The 25,577-nt window shown below is 45.6% G+C and overlaps 1 protein-coding gene across 1 annotated transcript in view; it reads right to left on the reverse strand.

Annotated features, from left to right (window-relative positions):
* LOC145805599 (protein MAINTENANCE OF MERISTEMS-like) overlaps positions 1-25,577 on the reverse strand; it is an 88,392-nt gene that overhangs the window by 12,794 nt on the left and 50,021 nt on the right. Inside the window, exons 2-5 of the mRNA XM_082900773.1 lie at positions 8,088-8,453; positions 7,797-7,907; positions 7,508-7,669; positions 6,856-7,414 (exon numbers count right to left, since the gene is read on the reverse strand). Of these exons, the coding sequence (XP_082756899.1) occupies positions 6,856-7,414; positions 7,508-7,669; positions 7,797-7,907; positions 8,088-8,453 (1,198 nt within the window). The remainder of the gene's footprint in view (positions 1-6,855; positions 7,415-7,507; positions 7,670-7,796; positions 7,908-8,087; positions 8,454-25,577) is intronic.

Here is a 25,577-nt window from a genome sequence, read left to right on the forward strand (position 1 = left end):
GTCGCTTTATTAAAAGATTTCAAAGATGTTTTCGCGTGGTCCTATGAAGACATGCCTGGAATCGATCCTGAGATTGTACAGCACCGGATCCCTCTTGATCCAGAGGCCCGTCCTGTCAAACAGAAGCTCAGAAGGATTCGCCCGGACTGGGCCCTCAAGATTAAGGAAGAGGTCACCAAGCAAATTGACGCAGGATTCCTGCTAGTATCTGAATATCCAACTTGGTTGGCCAACATAGTTCCGGTGCCAAAGAAGGACGGCAGGATTCGGGTCTGTGTAGACTTCAGAGATTTGAACAGGGCCAGTCCGAAGGACGACTTCCCCTTGCCGCACATCGACGAATTGGTGGATTTCACGGCAGGACACGCCTTGCTTTCGTTTATGGATGGTTTCTCAGGCTATAATCAGATAGTGATGGCACCCGAAGACCGGGAGAAGACTGCGTTCACTACCCCGTGGGGGACATATTGTTATAGAGTGATGCCATTCGGGTTGAAAAATGCTGGAGCTACGTATCAACGGGCAGCGACTACAATATTGCATGATATGATCCATAAGGAGGTCGAGGTGTATGTGGACGACATGATTGTCAAGTCCAAAGATAGAGAGGGCCACTACACCGCCTTACAAAAATTCTTTCAACGGATCAAAGAGTTTCGGCTGCGACTGAATCCCCAGAAATGCACGTTTGGTGTTACAGCAGGGAAGATGCTAGGGTTTCTGATCACACAAAGGGGCATTGAGGTCGACCCTTCCAAAATCAAGGCCATCTTAGAAATGCCACCACCAAGGACTGAAAAGGAGGTGCGAGGCTTTCTGGGTAAAGTGCAATTCATAAGACGGTTTATTTCTAAATTAACCTTGACTTGTGAACCACTTTTTGGTCTCCTGAAGAAAGGAAAGAAATTCCAGTGGGACGACCGATGTCAAGTAGCTTTTGAGTAGATCAAGGAGTATCTACAGAACCCACCCGTGTTGTCACCGCCAGAGCCGGGGAGACCGTTGATACTGTACCTTTCGGTAACTGAGACTACCATGGGCTGCATGCTCGCGCAGGAGTCAGAAGACAAAGTGGAAAGAGCCATCTACTATCTGAGCAAAAAGATGCTAGATTACGAGACCCGCTATACGCCGCTGGAGAAGGCTTGTTTGGCCTTGGTATGGGCAACCAGGAAGCTGCGGCACTACCTGTTAGCCCACTCAGTAATGTTGGTTTCGCGTTTGGATCCTATCAAATATCTCTTCGAGAAACCAGCACTTACGGGTAGGCTGGCTCGCTGGCTGCTGTTGCTCTCCGAATTTGATTTGAAGTATGTAACGCGCAAGTCAGTAAAAGGCAGAGCGGTAGCGGAGTTCCTTGCCGACCACCCGGTTGAGGGGGATGAAGCGTTTGAGTATCTATTCCCAGATGAAGCCATTCTGCACGTCGAAGATGAAACTTGGACAATGTACTTTGACGGAGCGTCAAACCAGTATGGGTATGGGATAGGGGTGTTGCTGATAGCGCCTGATGATTCCCGTATCCCTTTAGCATTCAAGCTCCGGTTCAAAGTTTCCAACAATGAAGCAGAGTATGAGGCATGTATTGCTGGCCTGGAAGCAGCCCTGGAACTAGGGGCAAGACGAGTGGACGTCATTGGGGACTCGAACCTTGTTGTGTCTCAAGCAAAAGGAGATTGGAAGGTCAAGGAGGAAAGGATGATAACCTACCACCAAACCTTGGATCTGTTAATTCCTCGGTTTGAGAAGCTAAATTTCACCCACCTCGTAAGAGAGAACAACAGGTTTGCAGATTCATTAGCAACTCTATCTTCTATGATAGACATCCCGTCCGGAGTCCGGATGCGTCCAGTCATTATTGATCAGAAGTTTGCGCCAGCATACGAGTCGATTTCCGCCATAGATGAGGTTCAAGACGGCAACCCCTGGTACTACGACATCTGGAACTTCTTGGAAAAGGAGACATATCCACTAGGGGCAAATGCTAAGGATAAGAGGGCTGTCAGAAGAATGGCTGCTCAATTCGTTATCTGCGGGGGAAATTTGTACAAAAGGGGTCATCTGGGAATGCATAAGCTCTGTGTAGAAGCTGAAGAGTCAAAATGCCTGATGGAAGCCATCCATGGGGGGGAGTGCGGTGCACACATGAATGGAGTAATGCTGGCCAGAAAGATCCTCAGACAGGGCTACTACTGGTCAACCATGGAGGAGGATTGCATTGGTTTTGTTCGGCGATGCCACAAATGTCAAATCCATGCAAATCGCATGAACATCCCGCCGTCAAAGCTGTACAACATGACTTCGCCATGGCCTTTTTCAGTCTGGGGAATTGATGTGATCGGAGCTGTTACCCCGAAGGGGTCAAACGGGCATGAGTTTATCCTAGTAGCGATAGATTATTTTACAAAGTGGGTCGAGGCCCAATCATACGCAGTGTTGAAGGCGTCGCATGTCGCAAAGTTCATCAGGAACAACATCATCTGTCGCTACGGGGTGCCAAACGAAATAATTTCAGATAATGGTTCCCACTTCAAGAAAGAAGTGATAGACTTGTTGGAGAAATACAATGTGGCTTTTCATAAGTCATCTACATACAGGCCACAGACCAACGGAGCGGTTGAGGCCGCCAACAAGAATATCAAGCATATACTACAGAAGATGGTGGAAACCTATCGAGATTGGCCAGACAAGCTGCCATTTGCTTTGTGGGGCTACAGGACTTCAATCAGAACTTTTACTGGAGCAACTCCATATTCATTGGTCTATGGAATGGAGGCTGTTCTACCCATTGAGATTGAGGTCCCATCATTACGAGTATTGGCTGAATGCCAGATAGCCGAAACAGATTGGCAGCAAAGCAGATTCGAAGAACTCATGCTCTTTGATGAAAGAAGACTGAAAGCACTGTACCACATCCAAGGCTATCAACGCAGAATTGCCCGGGCTTTCAACAAGAAGGTTAAGTCTAGGAATCTGAAAGAAGGAGATTTGGTGCTCAAAGACAACCGAGCTCCCATCCACGACCCAAGGGGCAAGTTCAGACCCAATTGGACTGGTCCTTACATCATCAAAGCTATCTGGTCAGGTGGAGCTGTGGTTCTGATGGACCTAGATGGCTTGGAGTTCTCACAACCGATCAATATGGACAAGTTGAAGAAATACTATCCTTGAGAGGCTCGCTAGGCCGAAAACCCGAAAGGGCGACCTAGGCAAAATTCAGAGCACAAAAAAATTAGAAAATATAAAAACTGAGCTCGCAAGGTTGAAAACCCGCAAAGGGCGGCCTTGGCAAAAGTTAGAGCGCAAAAGGAGAGTGAAAATACTCGAGTGAACCCGAGCCTGAACTACGTAAGGCTTGATTCCCATCTTCGGGATACGTAGGCAACTTCGCCTCGAAGTTCAGCCATAAACTCTTCCCCGATCAACTCTGTCCATGGTAATCATCTCAGTCATCTTTATCCATCAGCATTTATCATGATCTCCGGTACAGTGCTGTTCAAACTAGGGGCAACTTTCCGTTGCCGCGACGGTGCAAAGTTACTCAGACAAGGAGCAACTTTCCGTTGCTTTGAAGTGCCGCTTTGTTCTTCAGACTAGGGGCAACTTTCCAGTTGCAGGGATCTGGGGTTGTGCATCTCAGTGACAGATTTTCGGCATGTCCAGTTCTGATCCACATCGAAAATAGTTTTGAAAAGTTTTAATAAAAGTTGACTTTGTTCAAATCAATCTTTTTACGACTTAGGCCATTTTTGGACCAAAAGCAGAAAATTTTCAGTACCATAACTTTCAATTTCATTGATTTCAAAATAGAGTTCTCCTGCTCTTGCATTACAATCGAGGTTGCTTATTTTAGTACATTCATAAAGAAAACTTGAAAATGCTAAATAAGCAATAAATTTGGGGCATAGTTGAATCAAGTATCTCTGTGTCCCCTCCCAGAGCTGGACGGAGCATCTGATGCCAAGCTGGGCCCAACCTGCGCCTCCTCATTAAGCCAATCCAAGCACTCATCGGACAAAGTGCAACTGAAAGTCGAAGCAGGGGCCAGAAGCTCTCTAGTCCTCCATGCCGTGGCATATCGGGCAAGCTGTGCACCCCGGATCGGGAAAGCGGCTGGGTACTCAATCCCCTCCGGTGGGCAGGTCTGATCATGGCCAAACTGACGCAGGAACCGGAACGGAAAATAGAATACGCAGTGGGTTAGACCAACCAATTGGATCCCAATCAGCCGGGACATACTATAGCTCATTGCCGGGAGGTTGAGCCAAGGACAACGCCAAGCAATGCCGTCTGCGGACAAATTGCACATCCAATCGAACCACCACCTTTCGTTAGGAGCATTGACAAGGCGCTGCCGAAAGAAGTAGCCTCGAGCTGAATAAGCTGGGCAAGAGTCCACAACCTGCAACTTATCCATTAACCATACCTGGGGGGAGGGATGAAAAAATGAGAGATTAAAGAATAGAAAGATGTACGATGAGAGAAAAGTGAGACAAGGGTTTTGTGAGAAAAACCGAGCCTGAAGGTCGAGTGATGTGAGCAAATATATATGTGAGGTCGGGTGGGAAACATTACCTGCAACAGTAGTGGACTCCCAGCAAATCTGGTTGTTTCCCGGCAATGGAAAGCATCTAAACCCATCAACGTCTCGGCCAAGGTCATGGCAATACAGCTCTTTCCTTCTCTCAAACCTTGAGCGACTTCAATCAGGCGAATGCTAGCCCCGCCGAAGCCCGAGGAAAGCAGAAAGTGAGACAACAAACATAAGCAGAGGGCGTATTGCCGGAAGCCCTGCCAATAATGATTGCTGCGGTCACCAGCGTCGGAAAAACGATGGATCAAGCCGAGGATGTCCAGTTCCCCACTGCAAATCAGAGATCGAGCGTCATGCGCCGTGAGCCCACACATCCGCCCTAAAGCCTGGGCGTGACCAAAACGGAGCTGAGGCAAGATCAATTCAAAGCACTCAGACTCCATCAAAACCTGAAAATCTTCGAAAGTGGGACACATTTCTTGGCCGCCAAAGCTAAAAACATGCGTCACTGGATTCCAGAACCTTGCCGCGGCACGGAGAAAAGGAAGCTGTAGCGGAGTACGGCTCAGCGTGAATAGTGCATTCAAGCCGAAACCCCGGAAATTCAATTTTTCCGAGCCATCTAAAGAAGAAATCCAAGATGTGACATTTTCTGCAAGAAACGCCTCCATCTTTGTCTAAAACTAAGATGAAATGAATGTTCCCGGAGTTGAGGCTTTTATAGAAGGAAAAACACTATTCACGCGGACACGTGTCGAAAATCTGGCGGCTGCAGGACTGAATGGCCGGCCAGCTACTTTTTCTGGTTGGCCAGCCATTTACTTTTTGCAGAAATGGCTGGCCAGCTACCTCTCTCCACAGAAATGGCCGGCCGGCTCCCAGGGATGGTTGGCAATGCTACAGTGTATCTTCTTGGCCCAGTTTTACCCTTTCAGGGAGAGTTCCAAACATTTCCATGCAACGGGGAAACCAAAGGCCTTTATCTCCCTCCGTTTCGGACGCGTTCCGATGCCCAGATCGTCAGAAGTACACTTTGTGGTTGTTGAGTTTTGCTTATCGAGTTGTTGCATTTTGCTTATTGAGTTGTCCGTCGAGCGGACGTGTTTTGTATTCGAGTCATTGCTCTCTGTTTAAGCAATTTTTGTTAAAGTCTTGTTTATTTCCGTTATTGCTTTTTGCTTATCGAGTTGTAAACTTGCTAAAGATTCTGTTATATCTTAGGAAGTTGAGTTGTTTAGTTTGTTGCGTCGGTTCACTACCTGACTTGGTGATTACACAATGCGCATTACCATTCAATTTCTTTTTTGTGCAAAGTAAATGATGCGATACGATGCTAAAAGTTCAAAATACAAACACCTTTCCAAAAGCTATTTCATTTCATCATGCTTTACAACAAATAAAGGTACAAGTTTTACAAAAATAAAACTGCCTAACAATGTGCAAAGTGCTACAAACTACTAGCAAAAAGAAAAATAAAGTAGGAAATAGCAGCATCAAAATCCTCGGGAACGGGAACGAGAAGCACGCCTGGTCGTCTTTTGTGGGACAACCTCCACACCACCATCAGAGTCGGAGCTGTCATCCTCAGGATTCTCCTCAGCCTCGCCTCTGTTCCCCGAGCCAAAACCGGAGCCCCCCTCCTCGACAGATGTCTCGAACTGACGATCGGTGGCCTCCTCCTCATCCTCAGCATCCTCCTCCTCCTCATCAGGCTCCACCTCCACAACGTGGGCGCTGCGTCTGTGGACAGGCCCTCCTCGAGCTCCTCGATAAGGCCTAGATGGCCCGGCTCCACGGGTAGGCCCGGATGGCCCAGCTCCCTGATAAGGCCCAGATGGCCCAGCTCCCCAATGAGGCCCAGGTGGCCTAGTCTGCGGCTGACCGGACCATGAAGGCATCTGAAAACAAAGAGTTCAATTCAAATGCATCAGTCCAAATATGTACATCAGACGCAGATACAAGCAAAAGCTACATGAAGTGGGTGCATGTAAATACAGTGTACAAATGGGGTGTGTGTCAGATGTGCTCTACACAAATAGTCAATCGATGCAGTGGAAATCAGCATGTCATCAAAAGTATGATAAATGCCAGAAAACTGAAGGGTACCTGAATGCCTGCGACGGACAACTGTGCCTCCCTGCGCAGGACCATGCCCTCGAGTGTGGCCACCAGCCCAACCACCTCCTCTATGTACCCTCGCGATGGCTGCAAAAATGAGCTCATAATCATCAGTAAACAGAAGAGTGTCTAAACATCTGAATGATGAATGACAAAAGTGGAGCATACCGGCGGTGAGTCCGGATCAATGGCATATCGATCACTGGGCATCGGAGGCTCTAGTGGAATCGGAATCGGAGAGCTAGTTCCATACTGCCACGCCATCAACTCAGTAGGCATATCTGGCCATCCGAGATGAGGATGAATCGACGGAGTCGGAGGAAACGGTCTACTCCCACCTCTAGATGTGCCAGCCCTGCTAGAAGAAGGGATGTCTGTAGCTCGAGCCTGAGCCTGGTCCGAGGATGACATACCGGCAGGTCTCATCATCGGGATACGAGCTTCTGTCAAAGGAGGCATCAAATATATGTGACGATAGGTGGCGTAGTCCCCCTCCGCAACATATAGCAAAGCATCGCTGCCCAGCATGGCGCCGACTACCTCTGAGAAAGAGAGCCTGTCGGCAGTCCGCATACTAGCTGGAGGTACCGCGGGAACATCCTGAGAAAGATACCCCCGTACCTGGCGCAGAAAGCGCTCCCCCAGGAACCAGACTCTGCCAACTGGCCCTTCGAGCAGGACCCTATACCGGGAGATGCCTGACGCTCCGGTATACTGAAGTAGGAGATCATCACCCAAGGGTGCCCAAGGCTGCCAAGTAATCTGCGGATGATAAATGCATAAACCAATCAGAAATCAAGAATATACAGAGCAAGTCAAAGATGAAAATGAAAAGAACTGAAAGTTCTGAAGTACCTCTGAGTGTCGCACAGTGTCGAAGTACTGTCGCAGGCGAACCAGGGTCTCTCGAGGCCTCGCCCGGTGCGGGCCCTCAAATATCAATGAATATGGGGTCACGGGAATCCCCACCACCTCCAGCTCTGGGGCTAACGATGGGAAGTATACATAAGCCCATAGCTGAGAAAAACAGTGCAGAATATAAGTACGAAATGCTGAGAGCAAAATGCAGACTGTAAAAGTGCGCTGTGTGTGCAATGTACAAGTAATGAAGAGCAGAAATGTAAATCGAGGGGACAGAAAATACCTCCCAAGCTCTCCAGTAGCCACCAAGCAAATCGCCCCGCCCGCGGGAGGTCGCGCTCATGTAAAAGTAGAGGGTAGCCAGGCCAACGCCACCCCAATCATATCTACTGACCTGTGATAGGTCAACCAGAGCGCTCAACAGGTATAGCCCAATGGTGTTCCCTCTGTCGGCGAACAAGGTAGTCCCGAAGAGGAACATCAGGAAACCACGGGCATACTGCTCTGTCTCCTCGGGAGTCTCGGGCACCATCTCAGCCCGCCGAAAATGGGAAGAGAACCAAGTGTATCTGACTCTCCCTGAAACCCTATCAACAGGTGGGCGAGCCCCCAACAAATACATCCAGGCGGCCTCCCACTCGCCCATATCCTCATCATAGGGGATGGGCCAACCTCCGACATCAAGGCCGGTCAATACAGCAAAGTCAAAAGGGGTCATGGTCATGTCCCCGGTAGCAGAGAAATGAAAGGAATTGGTGGTGTCCCACCATCTCTCTACCAGAGCTGCCATCAAGGTCCTCCTGGCAGGACAGCGTGACAACCCGACACAGAAGGGGCCAAACCCCGCCAAGTCTACTAAGTCTCTGACGCCCTCCGGGAGCTCAGCATACCAATCCCGCGCCATGGTGGAACCATATCCTCGCACACTGCGGGAACCACCCTGCATTCAGAATGAATATATGTGTCAATAATGAAATAAATGGGCTGTGTGCCAATAAGATGAAATGGGCTGTGTGCCGATGAAGTAAAATAAGCTACATGCAAATTCTATCTACCTAGGCTGCGTGTTCAGGAAAATTTTGAATTTTGGGCTGCGTGTTCAACTTTCAGTTAATTTGTGGGCTGCGTGTTCACTATCTACCTGGGCTGCGTGTTCAGAAAATTTTGAATTTTGGGCTGCGTGTTCAATTTTCAGTTATTTGTGGGCTGCGTGTTCACTATCTACCTGGGCTGCGTGTTCAGAAAAATTTGAAATTTGGGCTGCGTGTTCAACTTTCAGTTAATTTGTGGGCTGCATGTTCACTATCTACCTGGGCTGCGTGTTCAGAAAAATTTGAAATTTGGGCTGCGTGTTCAACTTTCAGTTAACTTGTGGGCTGCGTGTTCACTATCTACCTGGGCTGCGTGTTCAGAAAATTTGAAATTTGGGCTGCGTGTTCAACTTTCAGTTAATTTGTGGGCTGCGTGTTCACTATCTACCTGGGCTGCGTGTTCAGAAAATTTTGAATTTTGGGCTGCGTGTTCAATTTTCAGTTATTTGTGGGCTGCGTGTTCACTATCTACCTGGGCTGCGTGTTCAGAAAAATTTGAAATTTGGGCTGCGTGTTCAACTTTCAGTTAACTTGTGGGCTGCGTGTTCACTATCTACCTGGGCTGCGTGTTCAGAAAATTTGAATTTTGGGCTGCGTGTTCAACTTTCAGTTAACTTGTGGGCTGCGTGTTCACTATCTACCTGGGCTGCGTGTTCAGAAAATTTGAAATTTGGGCTGCGTGTTCAACTTTCAGTTAAACTGTGGGCTGCGTGTTCACTATCTATCTGGGCTGCGTGTTCAGAAAATTTAAAATGTGGGCTGTGTGTTCACTTTCGAATTTGGGCTGCGTGTTCAATTTTTATTTATTTGTGGGCTGCGTGTTCACTATCTACCTGGGCTGCGTGTTCAGAAAATTTAAAATGTGGGCTGTGTGTTCACTTTCGAAATTCGGGCTGTGTGTTCGACAAATCAGTGTTTGAGCTGTGTGTTCTAATGTGGGCTGTGTGTTCGCAATTAATTAATGAACCGAGTGTTCAGAAATTTGAATGTTGAAACTACATGTTCAAAGATGTAAGGAAAGTACTATGTCACAAGCTAAATGTTTAAGCATGGCGGGGGTGCGAAATGTAAAATACAGAAGATGAGGTAAATACCTCTCGGGCCTCGTGAGAGAGATGCTGCTCCGGTTCTCTGAGAAGCAGATCCGTGGGTGCTCTCTCGTCAAAACTGGTAAAATGACGGAAAACGGCACGAGGGAGGACGTGCGCTGCCGGACGGTACCTCCCGGGAATGAAAGGGCGAGTCCTCGGGGGTAAGGTCATGGGATCGAAGTCATCACCGGCACCTGAAAAGCCTCCACCGTGGGAAGAATTGCCCGCCATGTTCAAGAATCTGCAAAAGGGAAGCAAAAATGAGCAAAATGAGCAAAATTAGAAAAAGTCAACAAAAGTCAACTCTCGGGAAATAAAAAAGTCAACAAAAGTCAACTCCCGAGAAAATATTCTAAATATTAAGATGAACTTACCTCAAGTGGTGAAAATGCAAAGAGAAGCTCCGAAGCCGGAATTTAATCGCTCCAAAGTGTTTAAAACTAAGTGTTTTTACGAAAACAATTTGCGCGAGGCGTTGGAAAACGCGCGTAAAACTCAAAACTGGAGAGAAAAGTGTTGAAAGAGGCAAGAAATGAAGTGAGGTTCGGCTGCCATTTATAGGCCTCAAGCCTTGGTTTGAAAGAGCATCAAAAAGGAGGCAAAAAGACCAAAATGCCCCCGGGAAAAGGGCATGGCCGGCCGGCCCCTATTTCTAGCTGGCCAGCCATCTGCTTTTTGCAGAAATGGCCGGCCAGCCATTAGCTTTTGTGGAAACCGGTTGGACACCCCCCCTTGGGAAGATAAGTGGCCGGCCATGCTCCCCACATTCTCACCTAGCTCTCTGCAAATGTTGAGGAAGATCGGAGTTCCCGGGACCTGAAAAAGTTCAAGAAAAGTACACTTCCGGTCGCGAAATTGCTCCGTCGGGACTTCGGTTTCAAGTTCTGACATGTGTCTTATCATCATTCATCAAAATCAAAGTGTATCCTTTTTGAATGAGTTGTAACCTTTCAAAGAAGCAGATCGGAGGCCGTGATCGAGTTACCTTCGCCGAAACACGCGTTTCCGTACTCGTTGTTTCACGACGAATGAACACCCTGATTCATACTCGTTTTGTACTTTCATGCACATATCTTGCATTCTCATGGGCATACTCACATTGTCATGTACATTTCTTGTTATTTGTATACCTCTGTGTTTGAGCATGCGTTGTCGCGCATGTTCCACTCTTGCATTGCGATGCATACACTCACCGACGCCGCGTGTGTCGAAACTTTCGGAATCGCGTTAAATATTTGTTGTTAGCATATTGTACTTGTTGCAATTTCTCTCTTTTGTAGGCACGATATTGTATGTACGGTTCAATTGAGGCTGGCGTGACCAGACGAATCGCGCAGGTATCGTATCTTCTCCGTGTGAGACAAGGCGGAGATTGAATAATCCTCCGCATTCTTAACTGCATGAAATGTAGTTGTTGCTTTGCATTCTTGCTTAAAACTGTTGCATCTATTTGCGAATACTTGCTTCATTACAGCTTGCTGCATTTGCATAATCATTGGGTTACCTTCGGCTTCTTGCATATCATTTGCATTTTGCCCCCTGCCTGCGGGCATGCCTGCGGGCACATCTCTGTCTATCTTGTATGTTTGTCTGAGTCTTCGGCCTTGTCAAAAATAGGTCGTCTCGGGGCTTTGACATTCACTCCCGTCACTTGTGACTTCCGAGTTCTGTCAAAGAGGGGCAACCGTAGACACCCCATTTTTGACCAACCTTAAGACTCAGACGTCACCGATTGAGCGCTTGGTGATGTTGCATAATGTGCTCGTTCAGAAGTTTCAGAGTCGCGGCCGTAAGCCCTACCTCCGGACTTCCGAACCCTTTTCTGTGCCTTGTCTCGGTTTGCGAACCAGACTCGATTTTCTCTGTTTCTTTTCCTGAAGGGAGGGAGAGGTCTCGTAGACCATTTCTCAATGTCCGTAGGCTACATTTGGTGGCCGTAGGCCATTTTGCCCATTTCGGAGTCCGGTTCCCGGTTTTCGGAGCCGTCAGGCCGTGTGCCTCGGTTCGGGACCGCTTAACCATCTCCTATTGCTCTGATTTTTGGCATACATCTTATTTTCTCCCTTTTGAGGGACACTGGGGGCTGAGAAACCCACTTCGAGGTTGAATACCATTTTCGGTGCTTAACAGCCCATTTTCGGGACCCCGAACTGCGTGTTTTGGCCCCGGAACGTTCGTTTTGCAACGGTTTTCGTTCATTTTTGGCAGGTACCTCTGTTTTATCACAAGGAAGGTCACTGAAGGGTGGGAGGCCAGCAATTGTTGCAGCAACCAGTCATCTCTCCTCCGGGGCCTCCCGGCGCCCGTTTTTGCAACTTCCGGGCTAATGTTGAATACCTTAGGGGTAGTGTTGCCAACTTTCAACCACATATCTGTGATCTACACATCTGGGAGGCCACTAAAAGTTGGTGGCCGGCCATTAAGGTCACCTGACCCTTTTGACCCCTTTCTTCCGGGCTAATGTTGAACCCCTTGGACATTTTTTCTTGAACTTTGAACCACATATCTGTGATGTACACACCTGAGAGGCCCCTAAAAGTTCATGGCCGGCCAGTAAGTCAACTTGACCCTTTTGACCCCCTCTTTCCGAGCCATTGTTGAACCCCTTGGGCCCACTTTCTTGGAATTTCAATTACATGGTTGTGTTGTACACACATAGGGCTACCTCCCCAATATCTGGCCGGCCAGAAAAGCTCGTTGACCCTTTTGACCCCTAGCCGGCCGGCTAGGGTGTGTGGCCGGCCGGCCACCTCCAGCAAAAGTATGAGGCCGGCCGTATTCTCCTCACTGTACCCTTTCCAGCTGTTGGGCAATATCCCCCAGATATTTTCTGTATCCGGGGGATATTTTGGGAGAGAGTTATGCTCTCCAATTCACCCCCCTTTTACACCCCTTTCTTGACCATATAGCCAGCTGAGGGTCTTCTTCTTGAGGGTTAGAAAAATTCCTCTCCAAGCACAAACCCTAAACTCCATTGTCATCCTTCTCAATTCTCCAAAAAACCCTAACTTCTTAACCTTCATTCCTTTTACACCACCAAGCTCTACCACCACCATCTCATTTCCAGCAGCAAGGGAAGATTCTTGAAGGCTAAAGAAGCTGCAAATCAACCCAAGAAGCAACAAAATCTCGAATCTTCAAGGGTAAGTTACACTTTTACCCTTTTGACCCTTTATCTTGTTCCATTTCTAAGCCCCTCTTGCTTTTTGTTTCAAGCTCCGGCCCTAACTGAAAAGGGCCATATTTTGAGCTCATCTTCACTTCTCATTAAGGGCTCAACCCTGTTTGAGCCCTGCATAATACACTTGCTTCATTGACCATCTTGTATGTCATAGATTTGCATGCTATTTTTGGCCCATGAGCAATTTATTTTCGAGCATGTTGTAAACTGATATAGGGCTTATTTTGAGCCCGTCTTCAACATTGGAGAAGGGCTCAACATTGTTTGGTGTCTCCATGTATCACTTGTAGTTCAATCCCTTATTTGGCCCCATTTTTGTATAAGTTGATAGCCCTCTTGGCTTCTGTTTTTGGACCTTGGTCCGAACTAAAAGTGGCCTTGTTTTGGCCTATAATTCATGTTTCATTCACACTTTTTTCCTGTTTGGTGATTATTTTATATACTTCATGTTATAGCACCTTTTGGGCCTTGTTTTGCATCCCATTTTTAGCATATTTGTATACTGATTTTGAGGCTGCCATATACTGTAAATGTTCATATTTTTGGTCCATCTTCAGTGTTGTAGAAGGAAATTTTTCAGTTTGGGTTTAGCTTATACCACTTGCTTCATTACCCCTATCTTGGCCCCTATTCTTGTATGCTATTTTTGCCATACCTATATTTGCTGTTTGGCCATGTCTATAACTGGAAAAGTGGTTATCTTGGGGCTGTCTAGCTTCTGTCTTTGCATTGCATGTCCATGTTGTGCATATTTAGCATGGCTATAGGCCATTTCGGGTGCCTAATGTTGCATTTCGGGACATTTCCTTACATTTCATATCATTTCGCTTCATTTCGGGACTGTTTTCCCATATTTTGTTGCTGAAATTCCATTAGCATGCTTGCATATCATTTTCGCCATGTTTCATCGCATTCCATCATCGCCTCGGTTTGCGTGCCTGTGTGCACGCATTTCGAGGCACTCCATTTTTATCCGACGGCATCCGATGTGAGTGTGGCTGAGGCTCACTCATGTTGGTATAAGCCCATTTGTCATTTTCATGTCATTTTAGCATCGCCTCGGTTTGCGTGCCCGTGTGCACGCATTTCGAGGCACTCCATTTTTTATCCGACGGCATCCGATGTGAGTGTGGCTGAGGCTCACTCATGTTGGTATAAGCCCATTTGTCATTTTCATGCCATTTTAGCATCGCCTCGGTTTGCGTGCCCGTGTGCACGCATTTCGAGGCACTCCATTTTTATCCGACGGCATCCGATGTGAGTGTGGCTGAGGCTCACTCATGTTGGTATAAGCCCATTTGTCATTTTCATGTCATTTTAGCATCGCCTCGGTTTGCGTGCCCGTGTGCACGCATTTCGAGGCACTCCATTTTTATCCGACGGCATCCGATGTGAGTGTGGCTGAGGCTCACTCATGTTGGTATAAGCCCATTTGTCATTTCCATGTCATTGTCATTGTATCTGTCATCGCCTCGGTTTGCGTGCCCGTGTGCACGTACTTCGAGGCATCTCATTTTCATTGTATCTGTCATCGCCTCGGTTTGCGTGCCCGTGTGCACGTACTTCGAGGCATCTCATTTTCATTGTATCTGTCATCGCCTCAGTTTGCGTGCCCGTGTGCACGTACTTCGAGGCATCTCATTTTCATCATTCTGTCATCGCCTCAGTTTGCGTGCCCGTGTGCACGTACTTCGAGGCATCTCATTTTCATTGCATTCTGTCATTTTCTCGGTTTGCGTGCCCGAGTGCACGTATTTCGAGGCCTATCATTCCATAGCATTATGTATGTTAGGATTGTATATTAGTTGCATTTCATGCATATCATGCATATTGCATCATGTCCGGAATAGGAATTAGCCCGGGCACGGGAAACGAGGTACATTTCGTACACCGAGTGACGGAATGTGTCTCAATTCCCCAGTCACCGACACTCCGGATTACCCATGATGGAGTTAGGTTTTAGCTGTAGTTTCATGTGCATTCATCCTATATTGAGTTGTGCATTTCGATTCCTCGGCCATCATGCCTCGGTATGCGTGATTGGTGGCACGAGGATCGAGACATGCATATATCTGTGCAGATACATTGCTATGCCCCTTTCCTGCTCTCTGTTGCAGCAAAACGAAGGATCAGCAATTTTTCTGGGCTCAGCACGCATTTCAAGAACAGGTGTAAACAGAGGCTAATTGGGGCATTCCGGTGGATTTCCGCGCAAGACAACACGGACATGCATCATCCATCAGAAGCAAGACAGTCCCTGGCTCGCACGCCAGTTTTATATGCTTTCTTAGTTAATTCATTAATTAATTAGAAATCTGTAATATTCTTTTATTCGGGACTGTAATATTTAGACTGTATTATTTATTCGGACCCTCCGAGTGAGGGCGCAACTGTAATAAGTGTGCGTGAGTGTGATGTATGTCTTCCAACCCCATGTCTTTCTCCCTTTTATTTATCCGCTTATGATGGTTAGATTAGGGCATGTTTAAATTAGCATACAGTATGATAGCATGTTTGCATTCATCCATCTGTTTTGCATGCATCGGGCTCGGCGCATCATACTAACTGCATTGTATTTTCAATTCCAAGTTGAATACATGATAGTTGTAGCATTCCATACGCCATGTTTAGAATAGCCGAGCCTGCTATAGTTGCATTTTGCATGTGTTGCATTAGGCATTTCTGTATACTTAGGATTCATGCATGATTTCTAATAAGTATCTATTTTGGCTTGGAGTACCCGGTGAGTTTTATGCTTTAGCATCCTTGCATGTGTGTGAGTGAATGCCATGATAGCATACTTACCATGAGGCTATGTGCTTATCTGATATAACTGCCTGAATGCCTGTGGGTGAAGGTTGGGTTACTTAAATTGGAATAAGTCACCAAATGTTTTCAAGCCTACCTGCGGGTAGCAAACCATTTTCAAAAACAAACAAGAAGTGTTTTGTTCCAATCCAGGCGACCTGGTCTATACTTATGTACTGTGTACATCACATAGTAACCTAGGCTAATAAACCGGTTTAAGAACTCACAATGTTTTCAAAAATCGATATCATGGTTAGTAGAGGCCGGTCTTTGACCGGGCGAGCGGGGGTGCTCACGAAGTGACCTTCCCCAATCGTACCCAAGTTCCCGAGCCGAAGCAGCTTTGGTGATGACGGACACGTGGCCTTTTGGCACCGAGTCAGGGTTTCCTAAATTTCCCAAAATAAAATATTTAGGTGGCGACTCTGTATCTGGCAAAGCAGTCCATGTTTGGCACTACTTTTTCAAAAATCAGTTTTCTCAAAACGACTTGCCAGATTTGGACTCTTTGGTTCAGATTAAGAACCGTGACAAACATTGAGAGTCCGAGCTGTAGCGAGGCCCCCCCGCGGGCTTGTTACAGTAGGACTACGCGAAAACATCTTTGAAATTTTTAATAAAGCGACTAAGCGCTCACGCTCCTCCGAAGACAACGTGGACCCGATTTGGACCAGACGTGGATCCTTCTCAGTACCCACATTAACAACGATGATTTTATTAGCGAGGGGTTTTGTAAACCTCTCCTCCTCTCGATTAATCAAAATTTCCAAAACCAGAGGAATTCCTTCTCATCGTTTTTATCAAAGTTTTAAAAATCATGATCAATGTAATAAATAATAGGCACAGAGAAATACTCAGAATCTGCAGTGGTCGAGCTCATCCAATTCCTCGGTTACAACCGACTCAAAAGAAAAAGAAAGGGATGACCTGGACAAAACCTCGACATCCAGGTTATTAACCCCAGGAATACTGGACCCAAACTTAAAAGAATCGGAATCTGATTCCGACTCCACAGGCTTTATGGAATCAGATTTTGGTTCACTACCTGACTCAGAATTACTAGACAAGTAGCCCTCCTCCAATTGCCAAACGAGAGATGGTGCGTCAGATGCATCCAAGATGCTGCTAGAAGGGTTCACACCTGGTTGGTCCCCGATCATGGAAATGGTCAGGCTATCCCCCAAGCTCTCTGAGTCAATCAGAGGATCCAAAAGGAGACGTGTAAGTGTTGCTCCTACTTGAAGCTCGTTATTGTCGGAATCACTATCGGTGCTCTTCGCAGCTTCATTGGTTTGTTCAGTCTATTCCTCTGTATCACTGTCTTGCAACTGCAAGTCAAAGAAAATCTCAAAATCGGGAACCCGCTGCTTCTTCGAGTTGAACCAGGGTTCGGGGAAACCACAAAATGGTAAGTTTTCTCCTTCCTGAACAAAATAGCCATTCAGGGTCCCCAGATTGGTCTATGAACAAATTCATAGCGCTTCCCAGTCTTCTTAGCTCTGGCTCTGCCAGGCATCTCTTTGCCTTTCCTAACCCAGTCCTCTTTGGTGGGCGTATAGCCAAGACCAAAGGCATGCGGGTTATGTGGCACATCGGCCAATGCGGTAACACCCTTCCGACCACTCTTTCCCAGCCCTATTCCTGGCATGTGTTGGAGTTTGTTCATGAAGTATACAAAGTAGACGTTGACATACAAGCCCTCATTAATAGCCAAAATATTATGCACTACCCGGGCCTCAGCCAAGGTAAACCTCGAAAGGAAAACATCCTCTTTGCCATGCACAATCTCCAGTATAGGTGTAGTGATCTCTGGCGGAGGATGTATAGATAAATTCCCGAAGACTATGGCCACCCCTTTCCTATGGGGGTACTTCTGGATTTGATGAAGGGTGGAAGAGATAGCTTTCATTTGGTGCAGCCAGGGTCGCTCAAGTAGTAAGTTGAAAGTGGCCAGAATGTCCAGGACATGGAACTCCATGTCCTGTTGAGCTGGGCCAACCTGTACTCTAATCTGCATTGTTCTTATCACCTCTCTGCTTGTATAGTCATACACCCGGATCACCTGGGCTGTAGGTACGAAGTGCGCATGTTTCAGGCTAATATCAAAAGCCATACGAGATGGGTTGACATTGATTGCTGACCCGGAGGTATCCATTTTTCTCGATACTCCATTGATATGTATAGAGGCTTGTTGTGTGTAGAGCCTTCTGGCAGCAGTTCCTTGTCTGAGAAGGTCAAAGTTGGCACAGCACCTCATGGGAAGACCAATCCCACCAGTTGTTTCGGGGTAGTGTTGATGGACAACTTAGCTTTATCCATCGCTGACAGCATAGCCTGTCTGTGCACTCGCAAAGCCATAAGAAGACCTCAGGTAGATATGTCAGCTTGAATCTTCTTCAACTGTTTCAACACAGCTTCTTCTTCCGATAGTTTTTCTTTCTGTTTCTCTACTTCTTTATCCTTCCCGAATGCCTCAGGTTGGTCCAGATGTGGTGGTTTAAAACATCGGCCACTTCTTGTTATATGGTCACCTCTTCCACATACCAAGTGTTGTCAGGAAGGTCTTCACCCTAATCCTCATTAGTATGAGCTAGGTGCAGGTCATCGTCATCCCACCAGATTCCTTCGGCAGCCAATAAGCATTTGTCTGCCTCCGTTCAGATCATCTTCTCATCACAAATCTCCCCCGCAAGGGGTTGGGCTTTTCCAGCTTTCCATTTGTCTCCATCTATTTCTTGCTCAAACTGCTTCATCGTAGCTTCTTGTTCAGTATGTACAGTACTAACAACGCCCAGTTCCTGAGCCAATTGTTCTACACCGGTGTTTTCCGATAGTTTACCCTTCCCATTGGCCATCGCAACGGTTCCCCCTTTTTGTTCTTCTAACTTCAATTCAGTTCTTTCATCTATATTGGGTTCATCACTTAGCCACCCAGAATTGTCTGTCGACCCGTTTAGATCAAACCAATCAATATGCACGTCCCCTTGATCTTGCTCCTCAAAGAACTACAAATTGTTTATGTCCTCCTCTAGTTCGGCCAAATCATCTAGTCCCTGACTTGGGCCATCCTCTCGAACTACACTGACCTCTATCCCTGCTAGCAACACCATTTCCAGCTTAGCTTGATCCACTAGCACCATATAACAGCACGGGTTGTACGCCCCTTTAGATAAGTCCTCTGAGCCCTCAGGCAATGAACTGATATTCTCCACCAAGGCTGACCTCCCTTTATCTACCACTGTCACCACCACATGTTCAGTTTGGGGTGCATACGCGTTCATCATGCACAAGTCCGTGCTTTCAGGGATGAACAACACTGATTTGGGTAGGTGGGAAGGGGTGATATATTTACTGGGGTCATAGGGGACGACCAGTGTGTGGATGAGGTTTATATGTCGGGGTGGAGGGACTTGGTTATGTGGTGGAAGGGGATTTGTAGTGACGTTGGGTTTTTGGGGAGGTGCTATCACCTTCTTATCAATGAGATCTTAAATCTCATGACGCAGCCTATAGCATTGATCAGTGTCATGACCATGCTGCTGGTAAAGGACAAGGCTCTAGTGGTTAAAGATGCCCCTTTTTGATCAGGACACCTAGGGCTTTGGATAAAGGCACGTAGAGCGGGGTAAAGACTCTTTGAGATCAGGCCTGGCTGGTCGAGGTTTGTGGAGTTGCGTTAGATGTGTTGGCGAAAGGGTTGGCAATTTTGGGTGTGGTGGTGACCATACTTACATCCGAAGGCCGTGTAGAGGTGTTACCACTCGTGGTTGCATTGGAGCTGCGTGTAAAGGGCCTTTTGGGCTGTTCCTTCTCATTGTCTATCAGCCCCTATTTCATCGCATCCTCAATTTGAACCCCTCTTTCATGGAGCTCAGCAAATGTAAACAGTGGATAGACTATCCTTCTTTGTAGTAATTTTTCTTGCAGATTATGGGTCACCATTCTGATTTGGTCTTTTTTAGACGGCCTGATAGTCATCATAGAGGCCTAGCCCTCTATCGGGTCACAAAGTTCGAGAAGCCCTCCTTTGGCCCCTGGCAGGCCGCTTCAAGATCATGGGGTGTGACCTGAATCTGGGTATTGTAGGAGTTCTATGCGATGAAGGCCTTAACCATTTCCTCCCAGCTTCTTTCCACAGAGTCCTCAAGTTTTGCATACCAGATGGCCGCTATACCTGACAGGGTCTGGCCAAAAAGCGACAGCTTCTGAAGTCTACTGAGACCCATTGGTCGTAGGATATCAAAAAATAATAGTAGATGGACCATAGGATCCCCGAAGTCCTCGAACTAGTCTATGTGCATCATCTTGAATCTGTCTAGTAGAGTTACTGTGGAGTCTGTGTATCCATCATCAGTGTTAGGGATTGAATTTACGCCCTGTGCTCGCCGGAAGAGCTTTTCTAGCTTGTCGACCTTTAATGCAGTGGGGTTAACCTCGAATTCAAATGGCGCCTCCGTTTGGCACACTGGTGCCTTGGAGGTTTGAGGTGGGATCGGATCTATTGGAATGCCCAGATTCTCTTGGACATTGACAGTGACTCCGAGTGCTGGAATATCTGCTGGAGGTGCATGAGATGTAGAGGCTACTGCCGATTGTGGTTGCTGTTGCTGAAGCCTATTTATCACTTCTGCTTGGCGGGCTGTGACCTCAGCTTGGCAGGCAGCATCTAGCTGCATGGACTCAATGGTCTGCTGGAGCTGACGAAACATATCTTCCATGTTAACCAGAGGATGTTGAGCTACTGGAACTGGCGAATACTCTCTCTCTGGGGTAGAAGTAAAAGACTGAGCCTGGCTGGTCACAGGCGAGGTAAGAGATGACAGTTGGACTGGCGAATTGTGCCTAACCCTCCTCCGTCTGGTAACTGGTGGGAGTGAAGCAAACACTAGTTGTCTCTTGATAAGATCCCCAGATTTGTAAAGTCTTCTCACTCGGGTCTAGAGTGCTTGGGGGGTAACAGGACTATCCGAAGCAATTGTGATTAACTACCTTGCAAAAAGAAATAAAGCAAAAAGAAAGCAAAAATCAAAAACCACACAGCACCTCAGCTCAGATACTAACAACACACAGTTGCAAATAGAAGTTGTAGAACTGTACTCAACACTGATTTCTGTCCCAAAAACTGATGCCCAAACTTGCAACTGATATATACATTCTTGTAGAGTTTCACTCTAAAAGCACATACCAGTTAAGTTAGAGCCAAAACATCCCTATGATGGGGTAGGGTTACCCTGTTCTAGTTTCGTCAGGAACTAGGGTTCACTATTCAAGCAAAGTGTTTCACACAATCCTGAATTCAGGTAAGTAACTTGTCCTAGTTTGGAAGAGTCTCTACGGCTTTCGATATGCAACTAGGCCGATTGGTCAAAAGGGTAACTCAGCAAGACTACCTAATATACCTCTCACACCTAACAGCGAGAAGTGAAAGGAGGATCAAATGGTACAGCGGTAGTCCAGATTGAAGGGTTGTGTTCCCATCATGGCAGAGCCTGCAACCGGTTAGCCTTTTGGCAAGCTTTTCCAAGCAAGCCTCCAGTAAACCGTTCAGGAATAGCAGTTGGCAAACACTGTGACTTAGGCGCACCAATGGAAATGCAAATGCAAAGAAACACATACGTGTAGATAAAATGTCATATCATGAGTTCGGGTCAAGTTTTCTAAGTCCCCAGCAGAGTAGCCAGAAACTGGAGCTCAGTTTTTCGCGCCCCCTTTCGGAAACTCAAAAAGAAGCCCTACAGTTCGGACTCCCGTGGTTCTAAATCTAATCTCACAAGTGCAATGTGAAACTGATAAACACCAAAGAGTCCAAACCTGACAAATCATTTTGAAAAATTGATTTTGAATCAAAAAGTGCCAAAAGTGGACTGCTTTTCCAAATACAGAGTCACCACCTAAATATTTTATTTTGGGGAAATTTGGGAAACCCATGACTCGTGCCAAAGGCCACGTTTCCGTCATCACCAAAGTTGCCTCGGCTCAGGAACTTAGGTATGAGAGGGGAAGGTCATGAATTGAGCACCCCCGCTCGCTCGATCAAAGATCGGCCTCTACTAATCATGATATGATTTTTTTATAAATATTATCTGCTCTTGTTCTGGTTATTAAGCTATCTTTACTATGTGATGCGCACGTACAAGTATAGACTAGTTTGCCTGAATTGGAACAACTCAACTCATGCTTGTTTGTGAAAATGGTTTGAATTTGCCACCTCAAGTGGGCTTGTTCACGGATTTGCCACCAAATATAGTGGGCTTAAAACATGATTTGCCACTCAACAAAGTAGGCTTAAAACATATATTCGTTGAATCGCTCCAATTCAAACAATAAGCCTTTATCCACAGGCATTCAAGCAGCTTAGCAATTAAGCATTTAGTCTCATGGCAAGCATGCTAAACATGGTAACATTCAGATTTGTGCAAGTATGCTAAAGCATAAAAAGTTGCCCGTACTCCAAGCCAAGATAAGACAAACTTAGAAAAAATGCATGATTCCTAACTATACAAGATGCCTAATGCAACACATGCAATATGCAATTAATAGGCTCGGCTACTAAAATGGCATATGATTCAATGGAAATAACATGCATTTAAACACGTATTCAATGAAGTATTGAAATGACAATGTAGTTAGAATGATACGTTGAGCCTCGGTGCATGCAATACGAATGAATGAATGCAAGCACAAGATATGTAATTGAAACATGTCCCTAATCTAACCATCAAAAGCTATTAAATAAAAAGGAGAAAGACATGGGGTTGGAAAACATACACATTATTACAACACGCACTCACGAAGGAGAGTCCGAATGAATAGAAGCTAACTAACTAAGCTAAGCTAATCTAATTAAGTTAATTATTACAAAACTTGAATAAATAGCTAAAATAATGAACTAATTATTATAACACTTGAAATGAGTAATTAACTAACTATCTAAGCTAATTAATCAAGAAATTAACTAGGCTAAGCTAATTAATTATTACAACATCAACTAATTAGCTACAAATAATTAGACTAATTAAATATTACAACAAAATTAATTAAACTAATGGAACAATTTAAACGATCAAACTTATTCGATACGAGCACCAAGGAAGATGGATGGAGGTTGTATGCGCATCGCCTGAAAGCTACTCTGTCTACCCAAACTGCCTCTATTTCACCTTCAGCTACTGCCTCTGTTTCTGCAAAATTGCACTACTAGCCACACACCAAGGGCGGGTCGTGCATTACCGATGGTCGGTCGGGCCTACAGAGGGCCGGCCGTGCGTTGATTTGGTGCAAACTCTGTTTTTGTGCTTTAAGGTGAAATTAGTGCAGATAGAGCATTTTCATGCACTGTTTGTCCTTCATTTCTTTTCTGTCACGAGAAAACCTCAAGAGAAGGTTGGGATTGACTCCAAAACCATCAAAGAGCGATATGATCGCTTGATGATGTTGGATATCATCTTGGACCAAAAATCAATAAATGTAATGCAAATGGACCACCCTCCCTGTTTGTCATGGAATGAACTCAAAAAAAGGAAGTTGAGACACTTCAAGGACATCAAAACACCATGAATTGATGCTTGATGACCCTTGACGCAAGGAACTTGGCATAACATCCGACCAAGTTCAAGCTATTTAAGCCATTTTCTTTAATTGTGTTGATCCAAATTTTAAACCAATTGTTTTAGGCCTTGCCATTCTTTAGTCCATTTTTCCAAATGTGATGTCAAAAAAGAGGTCGTTCTAAAACATGAAAAGGAGACTACATCATTGATGATGAATCTCCGAAGAGATTAAGCCATTAAGTGTAGCTCTCCTTTACATGCATTGAGCAACCTCAATTGGTTGAAACCATTCTCATGAATGAAAGATATGGAATGATTGATTGATTAGCAAACTTAGACTCCAAACATGGAAAATAAACAAAGAAAGCATATCAAACAACAGGCATGCCCACTTATGAGACTCCAAGTGTATTAAACAAGGCATGAACCAATTGAAAAAGCCTAGACAACCTCAAAATAGCCCTAAATACATGAAAATTAGAGGTGAAACATGCATGAGAAAGAGGTGAAAAGCTAGGCAATAAAGATGAGAATTAAGGCTAGTAAACAAAGGTAAGGAGGGGTGGCTAACCCTCCATTTTTGAAGCTTCAAAACATGGTTTTTAGCCTTTTCCAACCTCTGAAAATCAGTGTAAATACCAAAGGAAAAGAGTGAAAAGGAGAAGGTTTGAGTTATGAATAAAGGTGTAGAAAGAGCAAGCTCTCTCTACCCTTTTGGTAACTCTTCAAACCCAACTCCAACACTTCAAAAAAACTCAAAACCAACCAAAACAGCAAGAATAATGAAGTAAAGGATAGAAATGATGGCAAGAGAAGAGAAAACAAGCTTATACCTTTCAAGAAGTAAGCTTGTTCTTGGAGTTTCAAACTTAGTTTCAATGCAGTCTCAAGCTTGAATTACACTTCCTCAAGATCAACCAAGGCTTTAGGATGGGCAGACATGGTGTCCGCTCGAGCGGGGAAGTTTACGCTTGAGCGGCGAGCTATGTAGGATGACCTTCTGCTCGAGCGCCCGAGTTCACGCTCGAGCGTGAAATTGATGTAACCAGTACTTTTATAGACCTTATGGGTCCGCTCGAGTGGGGAAGTCCACGCGCCAGTGGGGGACCGTTATTTCTGAAATTTTGTAAATGTATTCTGTGTTTCGTTTTCTGTTCTCTTTCACTTTTAAGCACTCTTAGGCATACATTGAGCATTGTTAATGAGTTGAAAGGATGAGAATGAAGCCCAAAGAGGAATATGTGAATTAAGAACGGATTGAACGGTTTGTGACCCTTTGTGTTCATGGAATGTGTAGGGTCGAGCTCTAGGGCAAATCATCCAACTGATCACTGTGAGTAATATTTGAACAAAGATATCTGAAATATGTTGTTTGTCCAATTGCTTACTTCTATGTAAGTCGTATAAGTTTGATAATTTGAATAGTGGACAATGTTTGCTATGCCAAACGAATGGGCCAGAGGCCAGTCTGACATGAATGAAAGTATGAATGGGCCAAATGCCAGTTTGACATGAAAGTATGAATGGGCCAAAGGCCAGTTTGACATGAAAGTATGAATGGGCCATAGGCCATTTTGACATGAAAGTATGAGTGGGCCAAAGGCCAGTTTGACATGAAAGTATGAATGGGCCAAAGGCCAGTTTGACTTGAAAAGTATGAATGGGCCAAAGGCCAGTTTGACATGAATGAAAGATAAGTGGGCCAATGGCCAGTTTGACATGAACAGATTGGGCCTGAGGCCATCCGATGTGTTTGGAACCGCAGTTATTTGACCTACATATGAATATATATATATATATATATATATATGTATTAGATAGAAAAACGAATTGGGCCTAAGGCCTTTGATGTATATTATTCCAATGTATCTTCTTTATTTGATATTATTCACTGGGCTTTCGCTCATGCTCATTCATGTGTCTGTAGGTGAGCCAAGGGAGGTCCAAACCCAGCCTCAGTGAAGTTTGTGTGGAACAACCAAGGTTTTGAAGAGTCAGCCCTTACGTCTCATGCACGAGACTCGTCTTCGCCCTTTTGCTATCTCATTTTATTTTGTCATGTTGGCGAGGACTTTGGTTTATGTTGTATATATATAGTTTTGATTGGCTGACCTAGACTTGATAGATCCTGTATGTACAGAGCTTTGTATTAGTACATATTTTGATGTGAGTTATTAATACGTATATGTATGGTTTGTTATGATGTGCCATGTAAGCACAGCTCTATGGACAAAGTTTTAAATTTTGCTTCCGTTTGGCCCCTTTACTCTGATGAGTTATGTCTGGTTTGATTTGAGGCCATAGGTAATCTCAAGATTACTGCCGGTTATGTCCTTAACCCAT

The sequence above is a fragment of the Camellia sinensis genome, chromosome 1 (genome assembly GCF_055761805.1).
Source record: "Camellia sinensis isolate YWXY chromosome 1, ASM5576180v1, whole genome shotgun sequence".
Lineage (NCBI taxonomy): Eukaryota > Viridiplantae > Streptophyta > Magnoliopsida > Ericales > Theaceae > Camellia > Camellia sinensis.